The 25,763-nt window shown below is 39.0% G+C and overlaps 1 protein-coding gene across 4 annotated transcripts in view; it reads right to left on the bottom strand.

Annotated features, from left to right (window-relative positions):
• Top3alpha (topoisomerase 3-alpha) overlaps positions 1–22,277 on the bottom strand; it is a 487,070-nt gene extending 464,793 nt beyond the window's left edge. For 2 of the 4 annotated variants that reach the window (XM_067766000.1, XM_067766002.1), the window contains exons 1-2: positions 21,918–22,276; positions 21,232–21,865 (exon numbers count right to left, since the gene is read on the bottom strand). In XM_067766000.1, the coding sequence (XP_067622101.1) occupies positions 21,232–21,865; positions 21,918–22,073 (790 nt within the window). In that variant the 5' untranslated portion in view covers positions 22,074–22,276. Of the gene's footprint in view, positions 1–21,231; positions 21,866–21,917 lie in introns of all 4 variants that reach the window. The other 2 variants (XM_067766003.1, XM_067766001.1) reach the window with 2 other exon arrangements.
• Between the last annotated feature and the right edge of the window lie 3,486 nt (positions 22,278–25,763).

Raw genomic sequence — 25,763 nt, 5'->3', positions numbered from 1 at the left:
TGAGTGGGCCTAAGTTCTATAGGTGGACGCCTTTTCGAGATATCGCCATAAAGGTGGACCAGGGGTGACTCTAGAATATGTTTGTACGATATGGATATCAAATGAAAGGTGTTAATGAGTATTTTAAAAGGGAGTGGGCCTTAGTTCTATAAATAAAAAATAAATGTAAGGCGCGATAACCTCCGAAGAGATTTAAGGCCGAGCTTCTCTTCCAATTTGCGTGGTGCTCCTCTTGATTTTCCCTACAAATTGGCCGGACGGGACCTACATGCTTTATGCCGACTCCGAACGGCATCTGAAAGGCAGATGAGTTTTCACTGAGAGCTTTTCATGGCAATAATACACCCGGAGCGCTTGCCAAACACTGCCGAGGGGCGACTCCGCTTAGAAAAATTTTCTTCTAATTGAAAAATCTTATTTCTAAAATTTTGATGTTGCTTTGCCAGGGGTGACTCTAGAATTTGTTTGTACGATATGGGTATCAAATGAAAGGTGTTAATAAGTATTTTAAAAGTGAGTGGGCCTTAGTTCTATAGGTGGACGCCTTTTCGAGGTATCGCCATAAACGTGGACCAGGGGTGACTCTAGAATGCGTTTGTACAATATGGATATCAAATGAAAAGTGTTAATGAGTATTTTAAAAGGGAGTGGGCCTTAGTTTTATAGGTGGACGCCTTTTCGAGATATCGCCATAAAGGTGAACCAGGGGTGACTCCAGAATTTTTTTGTACGATATGGAAATCAAATGAAAGGTGTTAATGAGTATTTTAAAAGGGAGTGGGCCTTAAATCTATAAGTGGACGCCTTTTCGAGATATCGCCATAAACGTGTACCAGGGGTGACTCTAGAATGCGTTTGTACAATATGGGTACTAAACGAAAGGTGTTTATGAGTATTTTAAAAGGGAATGGGCCTTAGTTCTATGGGTGGACGCTTTTTCGGGATATCGCCATAAACGTAGACCAGGGGTGACTCTAGAATGCGTTTGTACAATATGGGTATCAAATGAAAGGTGTTAATGAGTGTTTTAAAAGGGCGTGGGCCTTAGTTCTATAGGTGGACGCCTTTTCGAGATATTGCCATAAAAGTGGACCAGGGGTGACTCTAGAATGCTTTTGTACAATATGGGTATCAAACGAAAGGTGTTAATAAGTATTTTAAAAGGGAATGGGCCTTAGTTCTATGGGTGGGCGCCTTTTCGGGATATCAACATAAACGTGGACCAGGGGTGACTCTAGAATGCGTTTGTACAATATGGATATCAAATGAAAAGTGTTAATGAGTATTTTAAAAGGGAGTGGGCCTTAGTTCTATAGGTGGACGCCTTTTCGAGATATCGCCATAAAGGCGGACCAGGGGTGACTCTAGAATTTTTTTTAAAGTGGGCGTGGTCGTTCTCCGATTTTGCTAGTTTTTATTAAGCATACATATAGTAATAAGAGTAACGTTCTGCCAAATTTCATCATGATATCTTCAACGACAAAATTACAGCTTGCAAAACTTCTAAATTACCTTCTTTTAAAAGTGGGCGGTGCCACGCCCATTGTCCAAAATTTTACTAGTTTTCTATTCTGCGTCATAAGTTCAACTCACCTACCAAGTTTCATCGCTTTGTCCGTATTTGGTAATGAATTATCGCACTTTTTCGATTTTTCGAAATTTTCGATATCGAAAAAGTGGGCGTGGTTATAGTCCGATATCGTTCATTTTAAATAGCGATCTGAGATGAGTGCCCAGGAACCTACATACCAAATTTCATTAAGATACCTCGAAATTTACTCAAGTTATCGTGTTAACGGACGGACGGACGGACATGGCTCAATCGAATTTTTTTTCGATACTGATGATTTTGATATATGGAAGTCTATATCTATCTCGATTCCTTTATACCTGTACAACCAACCGTTATCCAATCAAAAATAATATACTCTGTGAGCTCTGTTCAACTGAGTATAAAAAAGAAGCGTTGCCAGAGATAAAAAAAAATCATCCACTAATAGTGAAACCGAGCAAAAAAACAAGATGCGGAAAGAACAAAAAATGACCTTTTATCTTTTATCTGAGAGTGTTTTCAAGGATTCCATGATGTACATTGGTAACTTTTACAAAGACATAATAAATGAGTGCCTAAATAATGGCATTGTTCCAAACTGCGGGAAAGTTTCAACAATAGTACCTGTGGAAAAGGTAAAAACTACAGTGAAACCGGAGGAGCTACGGCCAATCAATACGTTACCCTCAGATGAGAAATCTATGGAAATGGTGGTGAAAAATTAATTGGTGGCATACCTAGAAAAGCACAAAGTTATTATACCCAAACAGTCTGGATTCAGAAAGAGTCATTCTTGTGAAACAGCACTTAACATGGTTATTGCAGAATGGAAAGAAGATATATCAGATAAAAAACTTGTGGTGTCTGCCTTCTTAGACTTGAAACGGGCCTTTGAAACAGGTGATAGACGGGAATTGTTGAATGTTTTGTTCAAAACTGGTGTCAGAGGAAAGACTTTGGAATGGTTCCGAAGTTATCTGAGTGACAGAAAGCAAGGGACGGTAATTGGAAAAACAGTTTCATCGGTTGTGGATGTAGATACAGGATTGCCACAAGGTTCAGTACTTGCACCGATACTATTTATATTGTACATAAATGATATAAAAAAATACTTAAAATATTGCAATATACGTCTATTTGCGGATGTTGCACTGCTCACCATCAGTGAGAAATATGCCGACTGTGCAATGCAGAAAGCACAAGAAGATCTTGACTCTCTATAAAACTGGTTGTGCCTTAAAAAATTGAAGTTAAATGTAGATAAGACTAAGTGCATGGTATTTTGCAAAAACCAGAACATCACGGCTCCACGCATCGCTGACGGAAGCTGATATATCTAACTACGTATGCTCCAAGCTTGGTGTTGAACTTAACAGCAATATTAATGTTTACAAGTTTAATTTTAAGTCTGGGAGAGAGATGTCTTCTTTCAGAATCTTAGTTCCTGACAAATTTTTTGATAGGGTACGCGATTCTACTTTCTGGCCGAAACTCTGTGGTGCATTTGCTTACTAGAAAGTCGAACCGTGACCGCGCTACTTTAAATGCATCAAAAAACTTGCCAGGCAACACTCCAGAAGTGGTACAAACTTAAATTATGTCTTATCAAACGTAAATAGTATCTCACTTAGTATATTTTATCAGAGCGTTAGGGGGTTGAATACCAAACTAACGGAAATTTTTCTACTGAGTCATGAGAGTTCTTATGATGTACTCGTTTTTACTGAGACTTGGCTAAAACCAACAGTTTTTAATGCTGAAGTTTTATCGAGTTCGTTTCAAGTGTTTAGAAAAGGCCGACTGGCCAGAGCTGGTGGAGGTGTGTTAATTGCCGTTCACACTAGGTTTTCCGCGGAGGAACTACATTTTCCTGACTTTGAGGATGCTGAGCTTCTTTGTGTGAGAGTAAAACTTTCCTAAACCTACAAATATTTTATAGCCAACTACATTCCCCCACAATCTGGCATTTCCTTATATTTGAATCATTCATCAATAGTGAAATCTGTGTGCAGCACTGCCAGGGCCTGTGATTCTGTCACTGTACTTGGCGATTTTAATCTGCCATGTGTGTCATGGAGTCTTATCGACGGGAAGGTAGTCCCTACTTCTTCTGTTTTTGTTGCTGTAGCAATGCTTCGCCCAACCTAACAGCCGCGACCGATCACAAATTGTCATCAATATTCTCTAAAGGGAGTCCAAGGAAACTTGCCGTTTCAACAGGGGTGGACCATAAGGAAAGGGGTGTTAGAGGCGTTGGTTCCACATTAAAATTAAAGAGATGGTTGGTGTCATGTGGGGACACATTACAAGCGGGGCATACATTTTGTATGTCGGGGTTGATTCTGGATAGGTAAGAGTTTAACCTGTTACAGTATCCAGAACGAAGTTGAGCAAGAGTGACGCGCGTTTCCCTGGGGAGTATGCGTTCCTCTTCTGCGAGTTCTGGATATTTTTCTTCAAGTACTGGATTCACCGGGCAATTCCCGACATAAAGGTCCGACGCCTGTCTATGGAGTTCACCAAGGACCTGCCTGTGTTTTTTCGCATACGGCTGGGTTCTCAGGTGCCGTATTTCCTCAAAATCCTTACGGAGATGACTCCTTAAGCCCCTAGGCGGTGCTGGTTCATCAATCAGATGTCTGTTGGGATGCTCAGGTTTCTGGGTATTCAACAGGAACTGTTTGGTCAGCATCTCATTTCTCTCCCTGATGGGCGAGTATTCTCGCCTCATTATGCAGATGATGTTCTGGGGACATAAGAAGACAGCCCGTGGCAATTCTGAGAGCAGTATTTTTGCAGGCCTGTAGCTTCTTCCAGTGGGTAATTTTTAGGCTTGGCGACCATATGGGTGACGCGTAGCACGAAATCGGCTGGCTAATTGCTTTCTATGTAGTCATGAGCGTTTCTTTATCTTTTCCCCAGGTACTGCCAGCGAGGGATTTGAGGATTTTGTTACGGCTCTGAATTCTCGGAACAATTGCGGTTGCGTGCTCACCAAAATGTAGATCCTGATCAAACGTGATACCCAAGCTTTTGGAGTGTAGTACAGACGGTAGCGTAGTGTCATCGACGTGGATGTTCAAAATGGTCGACATTTGGGACGTCCATGTTGTAAATAAGGTCGCGGAAGATTTAGTCGGTGATAATGCCAGGTTTCGCGAGGCGAAAAACTGGAGAGATCAGGGAGGTAGCCGTTTATTTTATTGCATAGCTCATCGATCTTTGGGCCTGGTCCTGTGGCCATTATTGTGCAGGCATCGGCGTAGGAAACGATTGTGACTCCTTCCGGTGGTGAAGGTAGCTTAGATATGTAGAAATTAAACAAAAGTGGGGATAGGACACGACCCAGTGCCACCCCTTGTTTAATTCTCCTTGGTTTTGATGTTTCGTTTCTAAATTGAACCGATGCCTGCCGACCACCCAGATAATTTGCGGTCCACCTTTTAAGACATGGGGGAAGGGTAGACCCTTCCAGGTCTTGCAGTAACGAGCCATGGTTGACCGTATCAAAAGCTTTTGATATGTCTAGCGCTACGCGTACTGTTCTATGGTGGGGGTATTGATTTAAACCGCAATTTATCTGGGTGCTAATGGCAGTGCTATGGAGTTTTCTGAAGCCATGCCGATGAGAGGCTAGCTGCAAATTTGCTTGGAAATAAGGGAGCAAAATGGCTTCAAGCGTCTTTGCTACTGGCGATAGGAGAGATATCGGACGATACGACTCTCCTATGTTAGCTGGTTTCCCAGACTTTAGTAGCGGGACCACCTTGGCCATTTTCCATTTCTCGGGTATGACAAAGGTGGAAAGAGACAGGTTGAAGACATGCGCTAAATATTTGAAACCCTCTTTTCCTAGGCTTTTAAGCATCGGCATGGCTGTAGCGTCATGTAGTGCCAGCCAACTAAAAACTAAAAATAAAACTAAAAACTAAAATAGCTGGCATCACCCCCACATGCAGCCATGCATGTATGCACTTGGTGTTACTGGGTGAAAGAGTCGAATGACGGAGAAAATTCTGATTGGCTGAATCTTCCGTTACTCGACTCTATCACGCCACTGCATCATGCGATTTTACCGCTATGCACTTTTGGCATAGCGGCAGGGCCGCTTTGAAGCTTCAGCATTTTTCTACAGTTTGCAGTTTGAATTGAGCCGGCGGCTGGTATAACACGCGATAATAGTAAATACGTAAAACTAAATAAAGTAATATGTTAATACATAAAATTATAGTTGTTAATACTAAGACTAAAGAATGTAATGTGCTAAATACAAAACTATAGTTGTTAATACTGAGACTAAAGAAACTGATGTGTTAATACTAAATTAGAGATGCATAATACTAAATCTAAAGTGTAAAAGTGCAAATATACATGAGAAACTAAAAGTGTAAGAACTTATAAATAGCTGACGAATAAAGGACTTTTAATACAACTAAAAATAACAATTTCTTTATTAAAAGAAATTAAAGAGGTGAGCTCGCGGCATATGTGCACCCAAAAGTGCGTGGCAATTAAAATGCCACTTTACATGGCTATGCCGTCTGGGCCCACTGCTTTGGATGGTTTAGCGCGACCAATGGCGTCCTCAACCTCTTTAGCGGTGATGGTGATTGGTGACGCGCTGAATTTGTGTTTATGTGCGTGTCTATTCCCAGCCAGCATTTTTTGAAAATTTCGATCAAAAAATATTTAAATATCATACCCTAAGATGATTAAAAACGTTCAAATTTAAATGCATTTTCTGTTCGAAAATTAACGTATCGTCGGGAGAAAAATGTACCATAAATGTGATTATTCTTGAATAATCATTTATGATTCATATTTCGAAAACTTTTTGTTCATATTTGATATCATTGTAAAATTGAGCTTTAATTGTTTTAGATTTATATTTGAATGCTTTTCACAGTCATTTTCTGATCATATTCGTGAATATATTTCAATCGTTTTGGTTGAGCTTTTTGAATCATTTTTGAATGCCATTATAATGCATTTATTCTTTATATCTCATTCAAAATAGGATACTACATAATAATCTTATTTCATCAGGGGAAGAAAGCATGCGAAAGTGAGCTATTCGAACCACAGGTCACTCGCAAACAAACTTGACCGATATACACCTGCGACTACAACATCCCACATCAGCATTATCGTCTGCATCTTAAAATACGGATACGATACGGGATGTTGAAGCCGTATCCAGGTATGTCAAGATAGTTTCACTTACCTGGGGTTCAAATAGCTCACAACCTAAGTATTGTCCAATTATTATGTATTTTCTGCGAAGCTGAAGGGGAGAAATGGTTGGGGAAATCTTCGTTCACGAGCAGCATTACATTATTTTTGTCTTGAAGAATATCTTTTGCATAAATAATAAAATTTTTATATATTTTTTCTTAGCTTCATGGTTGAAAAAATATGTTTATGTGAAAAAAATAAAATTTTTAATGAAAAGTAAAATTTCCACAAGTATAAAATTCATTATTCAGTCAACAAATGTATTCATAAAAGATTCAGAAAGCTGAATGAAAAATGATTATAAATTTCTGATCACCTAAAGTAAACACATTTGATTCAAATATGATTCCAAAATGTGATTGAAAAACTATATTCAATTTTTGATCATCAAAGGTAAGCATATTTGATTATTCTTTTTGTTGGTTTTTATGAAATATTAAAATTTAGTCATTAAAGGACTTCAAAAATGATTCCAAAAAGTGATCGAAAAATGCTTTTTAGTTGTTCATCATCAAAAGTATTCATATTTGATTATTTCTTTTGTTCAATTGTATGATAACTCATTATTTAGTCAGAAAGAGTAATCAAATTGTATTGATATGTAGGGAAATTCAAAATTAAATCACCTAAATGCTGAGTGGGTTGGCTCTCCGTCTATCTTTGTCGACCGTACGATGCATTATATATTGTCGGCAGAAAGCGCTCGCGCATTTTTTCGCATCCGACAGCACTTTGTCGCCAAAGGCGATGGAAACTTTGTCTTTGTGCTTAGTCGGATTCGATAGGGACTTTACGGTGGACCAAAGTTTACCCACACCGGTAGAGAGGTTACAACCTCTTAGGTGCTCCTCCCATTTCGCCCGCTTGTGTTCGTCCACAAGCAATCTGATGCGTTGGTTATATCCCTTATTTGGGGGTCGCCTGGATCAAGCTGTCTTATAAGGTCACGTTCTCTCGCTAAGTTTGCGGCCTCCGCCGGGAAGTGGGGCCGGATTTCGGGAATTCTCCCGGCGGGAATGAAACGTGCCGAGGCGGATTCAATGGCCTTACGGAAGGCACGCTCCCCTTGGCGGGCATCGGTCGGGATAGGGAGGGCAGCAAAGCGGTTGTCTGAAAAAGATTTATATTCTTCCCACTTTCCTTTTTTGAAGTTTATGAAAGTGCGTTTTTCGGTGACGATGAAGTCGGTGGTACGCTCGAGCGAAATAAGTATGGGCAGGTGGCCGGATGCCAATGTTACCATCGGCTGCCAGTTGACGCAGTTTACGAGTTCTGCGCTCACGATTGAGATATCTGGCGAGCTGTGACAGCTTCCTACCATACGTGTGGGGGTGTCTCCGTTTATTGTGCAGAACGTCGTTTCTTCTATTTGATCCGCCAACATCTCACCCCTACTGTCCGCCCGCAAGTTTGAATGCCATAGATCATGATGGGCATTGAAATCGCCTAAGATAATGCGATTGTTGCCAGTGAGTAAGGCCCTGATATTAGGGCGGTATCCACTGGGGCAACAGGTGGCAGGAGGGATGTACATGTTGATGATTTCTAGGTTTGCATCGCCTGATCGGACAGATAGGCCTTGACGTTCTAAGACATTGTCCCTGCGGTCGATGCCAGGATCAAATATATAATAATGCACAGAGTGGTGTATGATAAACGCGAGGCCGCCTCCATTTCCGCTCTCGCGGTCTTTCCTGTGGTCATTATACCCAGAGCAGGTCTGCAATGTAAATCTTGCTGTGAGTTTAGTCTCTTGGATCGCAGCAATGCGGATGTTGTGCCGCTTCATGAAAACGACTATCTCCGTAATCTTCCCAGTTAGTCCATTACAGATTAACTGCAGAATTCTGAAACGCATAAGGGGAGACGCCGCCACTCTGGGGGTAAGTGACGGGTAACTACGCCTGGGTTGTGGAAAGCCAGGACGCAATTGCTGTTGTGGCCCTGGGACTGGGCGTCCTTGGGCAAGCATTGGGGTACCCGGATGATTTGGGTTTGCGACCTGGCAACATGGCGCGATGAAACCCGTCGTGGGACGTAGGGCGTAGACTACGGGACGCCCTTGGACGTGAACAGCAAGGAGCCACAAAAGATTTATAAAAGTTACGGGGACGTCGGGTTTTGGGATCAAGCCCAGTACAACCTGTCCGATGCAACCATCCCTTGCACGGGACGCACTGAACAGCGTATGACCGTCCTAAAAAGATTCTTTTCCGGCAGATGCAGCAAAACCATTTCTCAGGACCGGGGTCAGGAGACGAACCCGGATTGGATTCGATGCCTTCCCGGAGTAAGAGAGTATGGAGCAATTCTGCTGCAAGGAGCTGCTGGGAGGATGACAATTTGTGGGAGGGACGCAACAAATTAAATGGGGTCACACTGAAATAACAGTCCTTGGTCGGGAAAAATCCCGAGTCGCTCCGGTACATAGAACCGACTGCCTTGGGAAGCGCTGATCTGAATAGTCTTGGTGACTGGTGTAATGTAAACGCCATGTCACTAAACCTACCTAAATGTAAGTTCATGTGTTTTACAAGGAAGTCCTTCCAATCCCATGATTATGTTATTGGTGACTATGTAATCAAGCAAGTCACTAATTTTATTGATTTAGGCGTTACAATGGACCCAAAACTCGATTTTAAACTTCATATTGAATCTTGCGTGAATAGCTCTAAAGGTACTTTGGCTTTCGTTAAACCTTGGTCTAAAGAATTTAATGACCCATACGTTACAAAAACCCTTTTTACATCATTGGTCAGACCTACTTTGGAATATGTTTCAATAATTCGGAATCCGTGTTATCAGGTTCATTCTGACAAGCTGGTATCGGTCCAGAAACAATTTTTGCTTTTCGCTTTAAAACACTTACCATGGGATCTTACTAAAAATCTTCCCCCCTATTGCAGCTGGTTAATACTAATACAGCTACCCACCCACATTGCAGAGCCGCAGGGAGATGTTTGGTGTCTTATTTATTGTTAAAGTTAGTCACAAAAATTATTATAATGCAATAGTTGAGGGGGATGTGGAAATATTCACTGAAGCGTTAAAATTAGATAAACTGAATATAGGATGGGAAAGGTGCAAAGTATACGATGGTGTTGATATAACAATGTGTTTTAAATGTAAAGGATACAACCATAAAGCTAGTGAATGCAAAAATGAAGATGTTTGTAGCAAATGCTTTGGTCAACATAAACCCATGGAGTGCAAGGAACAACCACAAAACATGTGCATAAATTGTATTAGGGCTAATGAGAAATTAAATCTAGGGCTTGATACCAATCACCCTTGCAATAGCAGACATTGCCCTGTCTACTTAAAACACTTAAATGTAAAAAAACAAAGGCTAGGATACTAGCAACTAACAATCAGGCCACTGGCTCACCTGGACCATGCTAATGTTATGCAACGTAGAGTATCAAAGTACCAAAAACGATCCACAAAGGACATCAACAATGACTTTAAATGCATCTATTTAAACATAAATAGCCTAGTAGCTAACAAATCAGAGTTGGAAGTGTTGGCGGAAGTTCATAGACCAGGCATCATACTGTGCTCTGAAACTTGTACAACCAAAGATATTCTAGACAATGAATTAAAAATAGCAACCTATAAAATGATAAGATGTGATTCCCATAGTAGGCACACAGGAGGTGTGTTAGTTTATGTACATAGTACAATTGATGTTAAAGTAATCTATAATGATAACATAAATGAAAACGTTTGGTGCATTGTAATAAAACTGAAGAAGGTTGATAAAAAGTGGCAGATTGGAGTTCTGTACCACTCGCCGAGCACTAGTGATGCAGCTTTTGTTGAATACCTAAATGAAATTCTAATTGATAAATATGAAAAAAGTAACCATAATATAGTAGTCGGTGATTTTAATATTAACATGAACTGCATTTCAACATATAGTACTAAATTAAATGAGATATTTGCTGTGATGGGGATGAGCCAAAAAAATAGAATTTAATACGCGAATCACAGATACAAGTGAATCGAAAATTGATCTATTATTTTCAAACTCGGGTGAAATTCTCTGTAATAATTTGCAGGAATACAAAATATCTGATCATGAAACTATAAAATTTAATATTAAAACGTCCAAAGTATACAAGATGAGACTGACCAAAAAAATCATACCATGGGACAAATATAATAGTGATATTTTAATAAGCGTCCTTAGATCATTTAACTTCAACTTTACTATAAACTTATCAATTGATGTAAAAGTCGAATTAATTAATAATATAATGATTCAGGCTATGGAAAGTTTAACCTACGAGAAAGAAGTGCATATCAAGTTAATGAATAAATGGTATGATAGAGAATTGGCACAAATGAATAAATATAAATACAATATGTACACGCGTGCGTTACAAACTGGAGAGTGGGATGAATATAAAAATATAAATAGGTCTTACAAAAAATTAGTCAAAATGAAAAAAATAAAGTATATGGAGAATAAAATCATTCTGAATGAATATAATGCTAAAGAAATGTGGAAATATCTCAAACAAACGGTCAACCAAACTAAAGATAACGAAGGGATAAAAAAGGTGATACTGGATGGCATACTGGTTGAAAACGAAACCGATCTGGCGAATGGTCTAAATAGATTTTTTGTAAACAGTGTGATTGAAATTAATAATAACATCGAAACCTGTCAAGTAGCACTAGAGGATACACAAGTCCATTCAAAATTAAAGTTTGCTGAAATTACCACCGATGATGTTATTAATATCTTAACAGACTTTAAATATAAAATAGGTGGAAGAAAACTGCTATCCGAAGGTGTACTAAAAGATTGTATATCGTATACCGGATATTTCTATGCTCAAATAAATAATAACAGCTTAGAAGATGGTGTAGTACCTGAAATGTGGAAAACGTCAACAATAATACCTGTGGAAAAAGTTAAAAAGACAATGCAACCTGAAGAACTTAGACCCATAAATACCCTGCCAAGTGATGCTAAAATTCTCGAAGTCGTTGTTAAGAATCAGTTGGTGAATCATCTTGAAGTAAATAATATATTAGTCTACCAACAGTCAGGATTTAGGAAAAAACACTCCTGTGAGACAGCGCTGAACTTGGTGATATCTGATTGGAAATAAGAGCTAAACAACAAAAAAGTAGTGGTTTCAGTTTTCCTTGACCTCAAAAGAGCTTTTGAAACGGTGGATAGAGAGATATTAATAAAAAAAAATGCAGCGGATTGGCATAACTGATATTGAACTTAAATGGTTCCGCAACTATTTGAAGCAGATAAAGCAGAAAACAGTTATAAATGCTGTGACGTCGGATGAATTAGAGGTACCCATAGGGTTACCTCAAGGCTCAGTATTGGCACCTATATTATTTCTTATATACATAAATGACATAGTCAATGCTATCGAAGGTTGTGAAATTAGACTTTTTGCGGATGATGCATTAATTATGATAAGTGAAAATAATATTAATACTGCACTCGCCAAAATGCAACATGAAATAAATAACTTGTATAAATGGTTGTGTGGTAATAGACTGAAACTAAACATAAATAAAACTAAATATATGATAATAACAAGGAGGAATATCAATGAGGAGGATATAGCCGAGCTAAAAATAAATGATGAAATCATACAAAGAGTTAACAGTATAAAATACTTAGGAATAATAATTGATAATAAACTCAAATTTGAAGATCATATAAATTATACAATTAAAAAAGTTGCTAATAAAATAGGAGTGATGCAGAGAACAACGAAATTCATTCAGAAAAAGTACAAAATAATCTTATATAAATCAGTTATAGAACCGCACTTCGTGTACTGCCCGTCCATTCTATTCATAATATCCGATAAAGAAGTAGACAAGCTCCAAAAGCTTCAAAATAGATGCATGAGATTTATTCTTCAGAAACCGCTGACATGTTGAAGACTTTAGACTGGTTAAGTGTGAAACAAAAGATTTTTTCCACTCCATGAAATTCATATTTAATATTAAACATGGAAATGTACCTGAGTATTTAAATAAAAATATAGCAGTAGTTGAGCAAACTCACAACATAAATACGAGGAGCAAACATAATTTCAAATTGCCGTTTTTTAGAACTGAAATTGATCAACAGAACATTTTCTACAAGGGTCTGAAAAGTTACAATGAACTGCCTATGGATATAAAAAGTTGCAACCAAATAACAGTATTTAAAACAAAATTATATGAATATTGTAAAACCTTAGCTATAAGATAAAAAACTGTAATATTTTCAAATTTACGAATTAGGCTTCTGGCCGTAATAAATAAATAATCTAATCTAAATTAATATGAGGGTCAATAAATAGTCCATTTTTGCTTGGTGAAATTAAGTTTAACGTTTCTATTAGGCCATCTAGACATTTTCAATCAATTTTTGTAGCTACATGCAGGTCAAATTATGAAATGCACGAACCACTTCACTGTTTATATCGTGATTTTAATAAACACTGTAAAAATTTAGACGTCTGCAACTCGTTTCTTGGTATTAAAAAATACCTTTTAACTCCATTAAATTTGTAATTCGAAATGAAGCAAAGAACGCTAAACCGTGATATACTTTTCAACCCTCTGTTTCAAATTTGAAGTACCAGTTACTTGAAACTTGTTTGCAAAATTGCGTTGTGATTATTATTTTTATATGTATGCAATCAAATTTACTCTGTATAAATTCTATTCTGTATATATTTTATCTGCTATTAATTTGCTTTATTGTCAATTTCATAAATTATTATTTACTAGCTCCTTCATGAGTACATTTTAACACATTTACAACATTTTGTCTTTTGCTTACTTCTAAGTTTTTAATTGAAATTGTCAAGCGTTTAATTCAATACTGTTTAAATAGTACTTTACAATTGATGACTGCTTATGTTGTTTATATCGTGTATTGCATCTGAGATTTAAGTGTCGTATATTTGGTCTGTATAATTGTTTAATTTGTAGACTGATAAATAAATAAATAAAAATAAAAAAAATAACGATTTAAACAATATAACCTTGATGATAAAAAACAATTTAATTCCAAGAGTAAATGAAATGAAGTACTTAGGAGTTTTAATTGATGAAAACCTGAATTTTGGAGAACATATAAATTATCTTGAAAGAAAAATTGCGCAGAAAATAGGATTCATGTACAGAACATGCAAACATATAAGTCAACGTCATAAAATACTGGTGTATCGTTTAATTATTGAGCCGCACTTTATATACTGTCCTACAATTCTGCTGATAGCAAGTGATATGCAAATTAAAAGACTCCAAATACAACAAAACAAGGCAATGCGATTTATCTTCATCCTACGCTTGAGATAGTACTGGATGTTGTTCAACCTGTGATGCTCGATGTTTCTAAGCCCAATTCCCGACCCCGGTCGAGATGTTTTTCAAAGACGAATTTTAGTGAGCTCAATAATTTGATCTCTGCCCATGACTGGTCGAGTCTTTATGCGTGTACAGACGTTGAAACAGCGACTTCCTTGTTTTATAGTTCTCTTGATGCTTTGTTTGAAAGCTGTGTCCCCCTTCGTTATTCCAGTACCACCACGGGTAAACCACCTTGGTTCTCAAAGCAACTATTAAGACTTGATAATATTAAATCTAGACTCTATAAGCGTTTCAAAAGATCTGGTAAAGCTATTGATTTATCTAAATATTTAGTGGCGCGCTCCAATTTTCATCGTCTTAACCAGCAGTGTTATAAAGGTTACTTATCATGTTGCAAATTCCAATTTACTAATAATCCGAAACGTTTCTACAGATTTGTTAATTCCAAAAGGAAAATTTCTGGTTTCCCATCTACTTTTATTTATGGGTGCAAAAACGCAAATTCTGATCACGAAATCGCTGATTTATTTGCTGAATTCTTTAAATCAACCTATTCATCCCAATGTGTCCAGTCTAATCTTTACCCATATTGCTTGGAATGTTCTAATAATATTTTAAACCCATTTATTGATAAAGATACTGTTCTTAATAAGCTTCTTGCATTGAAACCGATATCTTCGCCGGGTCCGGATGGTGTTCCTAGTTGTGTACTTAAGTACTGTGCTGTCAGCTTATCAGAGCCTATCTTTAAATTATTTAAACTGTCTCTGGAATCCGCATCATTCCCATCTATTTGGAAACAATCGTTTATTATACCTTTGCATAAAAAAGGTAGTAGGTCTAATATTGAGAACTACAGAGGCATAGCTAAGCTCTCAGCTATCCCTAAAACTTTTGAGCAGATAATTACATACCAGCTTCAATACTTGTGTAGCTCTTTAATATCACCTTGTCAACATGGTTTTGTTCATCGGAGATCAACTACTACCAACTTGCTTGAATTTACGTCTTTTGTTATGAATGGTTTTTTAGTTTGCAAACAAACAGATGTAATTTACACCGACTTTAGTAAAGCATTTGACTCTGTTAATCACGAGCTCTTAGTTACCAAACTTGATCTTCTGGGTTTTCCAGCGCCTTTATTAAGCTGGATTTCAAGTTATCTTGAAAATAGGACTCAGCGAGTTTTCTTTAACAACAATCTTTCAAAGTCGTTTGATGTAACTTCTGGCGTGCCCTAGGGTAGCCATTTGGGTCCATTACTCTTTAACCTGTTCATTAACGACTTACCAAAGGTTATATTACATTCTAGAGTTTTTATGTATGCAGATGATGTAAAACTTTGTTACACATATCTGCCTTCGAACTTGTTCTGTTTTAATCAGCTTCAGGCCGATCTGGACTCATTTCAAAGCTGGTGTACTGCAAATTTACTTTTTTTGAATTACTCTAAATGTAAGCAAATGACTTTTCACCGTGTGAAGCCGGTCCTATCATCTTATACACTTAACGGCGACCCCTTGGAGCGGATATCTATTGTTACTGATCTAGGAGTTATTTTTGATCCGAAATTAAGTTTTACCACACATATTTCAACCGCTATAAACAAAGCAACTGGTGTATTAGGTTTTATCAAACGTTGGGCTAAAGAGTTTGATGACCCTTATTTCACAAAGATCCTTTATACCTCGCTGGTACGTCCTATTCTCGAGTACTGTTCATGTGTCTGGTCTCCGATCTATCAAATCCATGTTGATCGGATTGAGTCGGTCCAGAGACGGTTTTTAATTTTTGCATTACGAGGTCTCAACTGGGAATCAAGTACTCATCTTCCACCATACAGGAATAGACTTCTTCTAATTAATTTGCCATCTCTAGAGAATCGTAGAGTATTACTTGGCGTTATGTTCATTCACAAGCTCATCATTGGTGTGATTGACTCCCCTGACCTAATCAGTCAACTAAATTTTGCGGTTCCTGCTAGGGCGTCCAGGCATTTTGTGCCTTTTCATTTACCTCTATGCCGGCAAAATTTTGCTAGAAACAGTCCCCTGCGCCATTGGTGCTCGCGGTACAATGATTTGTATAACTGCATTGGCTTTGAATGTTCGTTTGCTGCTTTACATACTGCTATACTCTTATGTTTAGCCTGATATTTTAATTTTATTTTTTCTTATACAATGCGATGTCAAATGTTTATAACATACAAATTTTCTATGTACCTTTTTTGAATTTTTTAATTTTAAGAATGGCTCTGTATTTTACATATATATCTGTCTATTACAATAATTAGTCGACCGCTTTGTGTTTGCGTCGACTTTAAATAAATAAATAAATAAAATAAATAAAATATTAAAATGTCCCCCAAGAACATCAAAAACTATAATGCTGAATCGGTTAAACTGGCTTAGTATAAAGCAGTCAATAAGTTACTTCACTTTGAAATTTATACATCATGTAAGATTAGGAATGCTACCGAGTTACCTGAGCAATAAAATACTATATAATCACTAGATCCATAGTTATGGAACTAGATACTGCAATAATATACGACTGCCTAAAGCAAGAACAGAGTTTGCAAAGAAGACTTTGGAATACACAGGGTACAAAATGTACAATGAACTACCTACTGCGATAAAAGATTGTGAAAATATTAATAAGTTTAAAGTAAAATTATTTTTATATTGTACAACACTTAATATTTAAGGAAACAAATGTTTACTTAACATCAACTAGGTCTTAAATACCGTAATAAATAAATAAATAAAATAAAATTACAAAGTTTCCATCGCCTTTGGCGATAAAGTGCTGTCGGATGCAAAAAAATGCGCGAGCGCTTTCTGCCGACAATATCAGCCCAATTCTAAATATTCCCCCGGAATTTTGTTCTCACGGATTTTTTTATTCCCGCGGAAAAATTCCTCCAATTCTTTTCTCCTAAGGAGAAAAATAATTGGGGAATAGGAATTTCGAATTTTCGAAGTCAGCTGTTTTGTCAATTGAAATTTCGTTCCGCATTTCTTATTTTGTTTAAAAAATATGAAAGTTGAATTATTGTTCCGAATTTGTTTGAAATTAAGAAATAAAATATAAACAATGCACAGTATTGCATTGCAAGTGGTATTCACTGAAATGAGTAATGAATTGGTGCCAAAGCAACATCAACAGAGGAGCATAAGAAAAAATGCGCGAGCGCTTTCTGCCGACAATATCAGCCCAATTCTAAATATTCCGCCGGAATTTTGTTCTCACGGATTTTTTTATTCCCGCGGAAAAATTCCTCCAATTCTTTTCTCCTAAGGAGAAAAATAATTGGGGAATAAGAATTTCGAATTTTCGAAGTCAGCTGTTTTGTCAATTGAAATTTCGTTCCGCATTTCTTATTTTGTTTAAAAAATATGAAGGTTGAATTATTGTTCCGAATTTGTTTGAAATTAAGAAATAAAATATAAACAATGCACAGTATTGCATTGCAAGTGGTATTCACTGAAATGAGTAATGAATTGGTGCCAAAGCAACATCAACAGAGGAGCCAAAGCAACATCAACAGAGGAGCATAAGAGGAGCTTCCCAAGGCAGTCGGTTCTATGTACCGGAGCGACTCGGGATTTTTCCCGACCAAGGACTGTCATTTCAGTGTGACCCCATTTGTTTCGTCCCTCCCACAAATTGTCATCCTCCCAGCAGCTCCTTGCAGCAGGACTCCTACATATTCTCTTACTCCGGGAAGGTATCGAACCCAATCCGGGTCCGTCTCCTGACCCCGGTCCTGAGAAATGGTTTTGCTGCATTTGCCAGAAAAGAATCTTTTTAGGACGGTCATACTCTGTTCAGTGTGTCTCGTGCAAGGGATGGTTGCATCGGACAGGTTGTTCTGGGCTTGATCCCAAAACCCGACGTCCACGTAACTTTTATAAATCTTTTGTGGCTCCTTGCTGCTCACGCCCAAGGGCGTCCCGTAGTCTACGCCTAAGCGCCCCTCCACTACCTTCCAGCAGCCTCGCTGCTCAGCAAGCCACAACAAGTACCCGCTGCTGCTCGCGCCCCACGGCGCCAACAACTCAAACAGCTGATACCACTCATAACTACTACCTTCGTAGTAGAGCTGGTAGCAATGCTGAGCATCAGCCCCTGCCCCCGTCTTCTTCTCCCCCCCTCTTTTCTGGAAGCAATCGTGCAGGTCAGGGAAACAGACTCTTAGTCCCTACCTCCGTTTGCACCGTCTGCCAGCACAGAATATATAGGTTTGCGACATCCGCTCAATGCAGCTCCTGCCTTGGGTGGGGCCACTTTCCTAGATGTTCTGGTCTCCGCGACGGCAACCCCTCGACGGTTTTCATCGCGCCATGTTGCCAGGTCGCAAACCCAAATCATCCGGGTACCCCAATGCTTGCCCAAGGGCGCCCAGTCCCAAGGCCACAACAGCAATTGCGTCCTGGCCTTCCACAACCTAGGCGTAGTCGCCCGTCACTTACCCCTAGAGTGGCGGCGTCACCCCTCATGCACTTCAGAATTCTGCAGTTAAACTGTAATGGACTAACTGGGAAGATTACGGAGATAGTCGATTTCATGAAGCGGCACAACATCCGCATTGCTGCGATTCAAGAGACTAAACTCACAGCAAGATCTGCATTGCAGACCTGCTCTGGGTATAATGTCCACAGGAAGGACCGCGAGAGCGGAAATGGAAGCGGCCTCGCGTTTATTATACACCACTCTGTGCAATATCATATATTTGATCCTGGCATCGACCGCAGGGACAATGTCTTAGAACGTCAAGGCCTATCTGTCCGGTCAGGCGATGCAAATCTAAAAATCATCAACATCTACATCCCTCCTGTCACCTGTTGCCCCAGTGGATACCGCCCTAAAATCGAGGCCTTACCCACTGGCAACAATCGCATTATCTTAGGCGATTTCAATGCCCATCACGACCTATGGCATTCAAACTTGCGGGCGGACAGTAGGGGTGAGATGTTGGCGGATCAAATAGAAGAAACGACGTTCTGCACAATAAACGGAGACGCCCCCACACGTATGGTAGGAAGCTGTCATAGCTCGCCAGATATCTCAATCGTGAGCGCAGAACTCGTAAACTGCGTCAACTGGCAGCCGATGGTAACATTGGCATCCGACCACCTGCCCATACTTATTTCGTTCGAGCGTACCGCCGACTTCATCGTCACCGAAAAACGCACTTTCATAAACTTCAAAAAAGGAAAGTGGGAAGAATATAAATCTGCAACAGACAGCAGCTTTGCTGCCCTCCCTATCCCGACTGATGCCCGCCAAGGGGAGCGTGCCTTCCGTAAGGTCATTGAATCCGCCTCGGCACATTTTATTCCCGCCGGGAGAATTCCCGAAATCCGGCCCACTTCCCGGCGGAGGCCGCGAGCTTAGCGAGGGAACGCGACCTTATAAGACAGCTTGATCCAGGCGACCCCCAAATAAGGGATATAAACCAACGCATCAGATTGCTTGTGGACGAACACAAGCGGGCGAAATGGGAAGAGCACCTAAGAGGTTTTAACCTCTCTACCGGTGTAGGTAAACTATGGTCCACCGTAAAGTCCCTATCGAATCCGACTAAGCACAAAGACAAAGTTTCCATCGCCTTTGGCGATGAGGTGCTGTCGGATGCGGAAAAATGCGCGAGCGCTTTCTGCCGACAATATATAATGCATCGTACGGTCGACAAAGATAGACGGAGAGCCAATGGACACGCACATAAACACAAATTCAGCGCGTCACCAATCACCATCACCGCTAGAGAGGTTGAGGACGCCATTGGTCGCGCTAAACCATCCAAAGCAGTGGGCCCAGACGGCATAGCCATGCCGATGCTTAAAAACCTAGGGAAAGAGGGTTTCAAATATTTAGCGCATGTCTTCAACCTGTCTCTCTCCACCTTTGCCATACCCGAGAAATGGAAAATGGCCAAGGTGGTCCCGCTACTAAAGCCTGGGAAACCAGCTAACGTAGGTGAGTCATATCGTCCGATATCTCTCCTATCGCCAGTGGCAACGACGCTTGAAGCCATTTTGCTCCCTTATTTCCAAGCACATTTGCAGCTAGCCCCTCATCAGCATGGCTTCAGAAAACTCTATAGCACTACCTCCGCGCTAAATGTCATTAGCACCCAGATAAATTACGGTTTGAATCAATACCCCCACCATAGAACAGTACTCGTAGCGCTAGACCTATCAAAAGCCTTTGATACGGTCAACCATGGCTCATTACTGCAAGACCTGGAAGGGTCCTTATTTACAACATGGACGCCCCAAATGTCGACCATATTGAACATCCACGTCGATGGCACTACGCTACCGACTGTCCTACACCCCAAAATCTTGGGTGTGACGTTTGATCAGGATCTGCATTTTGGTGCGCACGCAACCGCAATTGTTCCGAGAATTCAGAGCCGTAATAAAATCCTCAAATCCCTTGATGGCAGTACCTGGGGAAAAGATAAAGAAACGCTCATGACCACATACAAAGCAATTAGCCAGCCGATTACGTGCTACGCGTCACCCATATGGTCGCCAAGCCTAAAAACTACCCACTGGAAGAATCTACAGGCCTGCCAAAATACTGCTCTCAGAATCGCCACGGGCTGTCTTCTTATGTCCCCAGAACACCATCTGCATAATGAGGCGAGAATACTCCCCATCAGGGAGAGAAATGAGATGCTGACCAAACAGTTTCTGTTGAATACCCAGAAACCTGGGCATCCCAACAGACATCTGATTGATGAGCCAACACCGCCTTGGGACTTAAGGAGTCATCTCCGTAAGCATTTTGAGGAAATGCGGCACCTCAGAACTCAGCCGTATGAAGCAAAAAAACACAAGCAGGTCCTTGGTGAACTCCAAAAACAGGCGTCGGACCTTTACGCCAGGAATTGCCCGGTGAATCCAGTACTCACAGAACAGTACCCAAAACTTGCGGCCAACCGGGGATATTGTTTTTAAATCTCGCCCCTAGGCCTACAATGGCGAAATTCTGGCCAAATTAATATATAAAGTGGACCCTCAACATTTTTGAAGTTTAATAAGGTAAAGAATAACCGAAGACTTCTGTTCAAATAACTTTACCTTTTATTTTCCAAAATCGTTCCGAAACAAACGCTTCTACCTCTTTGTAGCGTTCGGCAACAAATCCCAATGTTGGTATTTGGCAACTTCCATAAGAGATTAATTTATTCGCCATCTTTTTAGGAAATAAACGTTGTAGTCTCATGGTTTGAAATCGTGTAATCGCAGCCCCGGTGCGAAGGTCAAGCTCTGTACGTACATCTACGGCATCACTTAACTTTTTGTTGGGTTGGGTCAATTGCTGAAGAGCACGTTTGATAGATACACCGGTTATCTCAGAGAATATGGCCCGATATACCTTGATGTATGGCTTAATCTTGCAACAAATATCTATTATTTCGAACCCTATATTTTCACCTTCTCTGTCACAATCTGTCCATATTATGAGACCATTGCAACTCCGGACTTCTCGTTCTAATGTGCGCATAATTTTCGTATTATTTTCCGGGCAAGCTTTCCTCACTGGAGCGCTAAATAATGCTTGGGGGTCAACTTCATTCCATCTTCGATACGAGGTTATAAACTCTAGTTGAAGCAAATGACCAGACACCGATGTCATAACCATTTTACAATTTTTCCCGTCGACGACTGTTTCGAATTCATAGATTTTGTTATAAACAGAGCACCCTTCTCGCTATAAGAAATTTATTTATTATCTAAAAAAAAAGATCATAAAAATGTCTTACTCTTGTCGCCGTTCCATTTGAAAGAAAACTGGCAATAGTTTTTGCGGCGTCATTCTTTTCTGCTACATTCAAGTACTTCATTCTAAATTGTGGTATTTGGCTACAATAACGCCTAACAATATATTGAGACATCCAAAATTTAAGCCTGTTTGCCATTAATAAAGTTGTTCGATAAACTAGCACATCACAATGGAACACATGATTCAGTTACTAGAGGCACTGATCCATGCATAGCGTTGCGCCATGGATCCATGGGTCCGTAGAAAAAAGAAGGTAGTTCCATTAAAAATTTTTTGACGTATTTCGGGATTTTTGAAGTTTCATTATAGCTATCATCCGGTGGCAAAATCCTGAGCCAGAAAAAATTATTTTACATGTAAATGCAACACAACGATTTGAGCCAGATAAATCCAGATAGAAGTCTGGTTCAATCTGTAAGCCAGATAATTTACAGAATTACTTCTTTTTAGGTTGGCAACGCGGCCTTTAATATACCTACTTTTTCAAAAATAGATGTTGCCGCTTAGCCTTTCGCCGTATGAGTTAAATGAAAAACAGCGGCGACATCTGCCTATCACATTTCACGTGTGCGAAAATTTCACATCTGCTTCTCAAGTCTCTCAATGATCCAGAGCATTCCCGTGAGAATTGAGCGTGAGCCGGAGCTGTAAATTTCACTGAAAGTCGGCAAATGTTTGTTGTTTTGCCAGAAGTCTTGCCATACCGTTACTGTTTCAGGCGAAATTGTGGTTTTCCGACATGGAAATTTCCTTTAGGATGAAAACGCAATGGTCATATGAGACAATAATAATATGCTTTAGCACAATTTTTGTGCATATATATTGATTGAGAATACAGTAAAACATGCAATTTTATTGAAAAATAGTGGATAATAACTCATAACTTTATGGCAGCTTGACCCCTAGACAGAAAAAAAATACACGAAAAATTCTGTTGTTCTAGCATGGCCCCTACAATGGATATTTCTCAGGGCATGTTGAGAAAAAGTGTACCTCCAAAGTCTGTACATCTATGTCAATGCTAAAATCTTGTTGTAGCATGGCCCTATTATCATGCCCCTACAGTGGATATTTCTCAAGGCATGTTGAGAAAAAGTGTACCTCCAAAGTCTGTACATCTATGTCAATGCTAAAAGGGCACAGAATATGTATAGGCGGGGCTGTCCCAAAGGTGATCCCTGGTACAACGGGAAGAAACACTATCATAACTAACAGCTAACCTGCAGAGCTACAGGGTAATGTTCTCACAAAATAATAGTTGTAACAATTCCCTCCTAAAACGCAACGCTTGAATTTTACAATAAATAAAAAAAGTGGGTAAATGTGCAGTTTATGGTACCCACCGAAATTTTGGCTTTTTTTCGACTAAGATATCAAAAGACGCGTATTTACGTCTAGATTAAGAATCCGAAAGCAGAAGTTAACCTTTTTCCCCGTTTAAAAGTTATGCGCGAAAAACTGGCTCGTCTTGTTCATATTGTTCCCGCACATTTACAATCTTTTAAGCGCACAAATCACATCCGGTTTTGTGTTTCGACAGATTAGTACAATTTGATATTTACGAATTAGTGAAAAAAATTTTTCTAATTTGTCTAATTAATATGCAATTAGGTAATAAAAATACAGAAAATACACTCTAATCACTTAATTCGTTGTTGAAGAAAACCCTACAAGAAACGCTGATAGTTTTACTAATACACTCACACTTGTTATTGACAATGCTGATCCTGCGATGACGTAAACATTGATACTCAAATTTATGTATGTTCCTTTGATCGCTCACGCATGTCCGCATGTTACCAACGACAGCCTATAATCATGAAAAAGGACTCAAACTGGGAAAGCTTCGGACACCTGGTACAGAACAAAATAACATATGGCAGATACCATTATGCATGTGAGACAGATACATAATTCTCAACGGAATTTTATGTATGCGAGAACAGTTTATCCTATTTAATCATGTTGTCACTACTGACTGTCATATGACAATCAAATGATTATCACGGTTGTTTTGTTATTTTTTTAAATTCCTCCATTTTTAACCGACGAAAACCATATAAAAAATAAGTTTAAAAAATGAAAAAGAGAGCATTTCAAATCTCCATGCTAAAAGAAAAAAAATCGAAAATAATATTAAAAAATACCAAAAGCTGTCGGAATGTATGGGGCGCACTCAAAAAATTGATACGCGAAAAATAATAGTGGTTAGTGGTGATTCATTTTTAAATGTGTTTCCGCATGAGGAAAGCGCTCTTCTGTTGTTTTGTTATTTTCTGAATTTAAATTGAACATTCTGAACTCGAATTCTTATAAAACTATTAATTTTAAACAAATAAGAAACACGTATGCTTTTATCACGTACAAAATTAAAAACGTAATGAAATAAAGTAAATAAAAAGCAAAAAGCATTGTTTCATTTTTGGCGGAATAAAACAATGGTCATTTATGATAGTATAACAGTCAAACCTGATATCTACAGTAAACTATCATTTATGACACTTTTTGATAGTTAGAATGTCAGCACTGATCCAGGAAAAGGAATGAGAGTGAGCAGTACGGATATATACTTAATCAGTAGGCGATGTTGGTGTATAAGAAGGAGACAAAAACTCACACGTACACAGTTGTTTACATCACATTTGCGCAAGTCCCCTTAAGTTTGTGATAGAAGGTTTATATGAGGCGCTGATCGTTAGGTTGACATTGCTGACAATCAGATGATAGTCATATGATAGTCAGTATTCTTGTAGGGAAGCACCTGATGGTGAAGAGTGCTGCCAGATGAGCAATAATAGAAATTAACTGAACAAAAATTACTCTTGCTTTTCTCAAATCATATGCGTAGAACACCCTTAGCCGATCCAACACCGGCTGCGCCATACACAGTAATTCTGCGTAGAACACCTTTCTGCATAGCCGGCCTTGGGCCGCGCTTATAAAAAATAACCCTGGCTACGCCATGCCAAGTGCGGGTGTGTGGTTTAACCGTGGCTACCGCCACGGTGAAGTCCTTCTACGCAGAAGGGTGGACTACGCAGTAGGACATCACCGTGATTCGTAAAGTGATGTGCGCGCTTAAAAGATTGTAAATGTGCGGGAACAATATGTATCACACAAACCTGTTTTTCGCGGATAACTTTTAAACACGTAAAAAAACTTAACTTCCGCTTTCGTATTCTTAATCTAGACGTGAATTTCAAATTTCGGTGGGTACCATAAACTGCACTACTACCAAAATGTGGACTTGTAGCCAATTTATCAAGAAATTGCGGTGCCGGTTTATAACGACTTCCTTTGACCAAGCAATTGACAAACGTGTATGTTTTGTCAAAATGTTCTGAGCAAACGTACGGCACTTAAGAAGGCTATATTCCCTTTCTTTGCATACTTCGATCCATGTTTCTTCCACCAAAACAATTTTTGGGAGCTCGAAAACTTATTAAAAACATTTTCTATGCTGATATTTCAAAGGTATGGGGCTCATTTATTTTTTTCTTTTTTATTTAAAATAACTATGAAAATAATTTAGTCGTATTCGTTAATATGAAATCCATCAAAATTAGAAAAATTAGTAACATTTTTCAATCTGGTAGCTTGTTTTTGGTGAAATTGCCATTGTCCCCGCATAAGTCAAGTTGCTAAAGTCACACTAAATGGAACTACCTCCAATATTTGTATCATGATCCATTGTAAACTTTACCAAGTAACGCAACTAACAGCTGATCGCTAAAAATTAGCACACACACACATACACACAAATATCACTAATGGCCATATTACAGGAATATTTAGGGAAATTCAAGTTAAATTTTTAAACAGACAT

This window comes from Eurosta solidaginis, chromosome 2, assembly GCF_040869045.1.
Source record: "Eurosta solidaginis isolate ZX-2024a chromosome 2, ASM4086904v1, whole genome shotgun sequence".
Classification (NCBI taxonomy): Eukaryota; Metazoa; Arthropoda; class Insecta; order Diptera; family Tephritidae; genus Eurosta; species Eurosta solidaginis.
The sequence above is the reverse complement of the archived record's forward strand: the minus strand, read 5'-3'. Positions and strand labels throughout refer to the sequence as shown.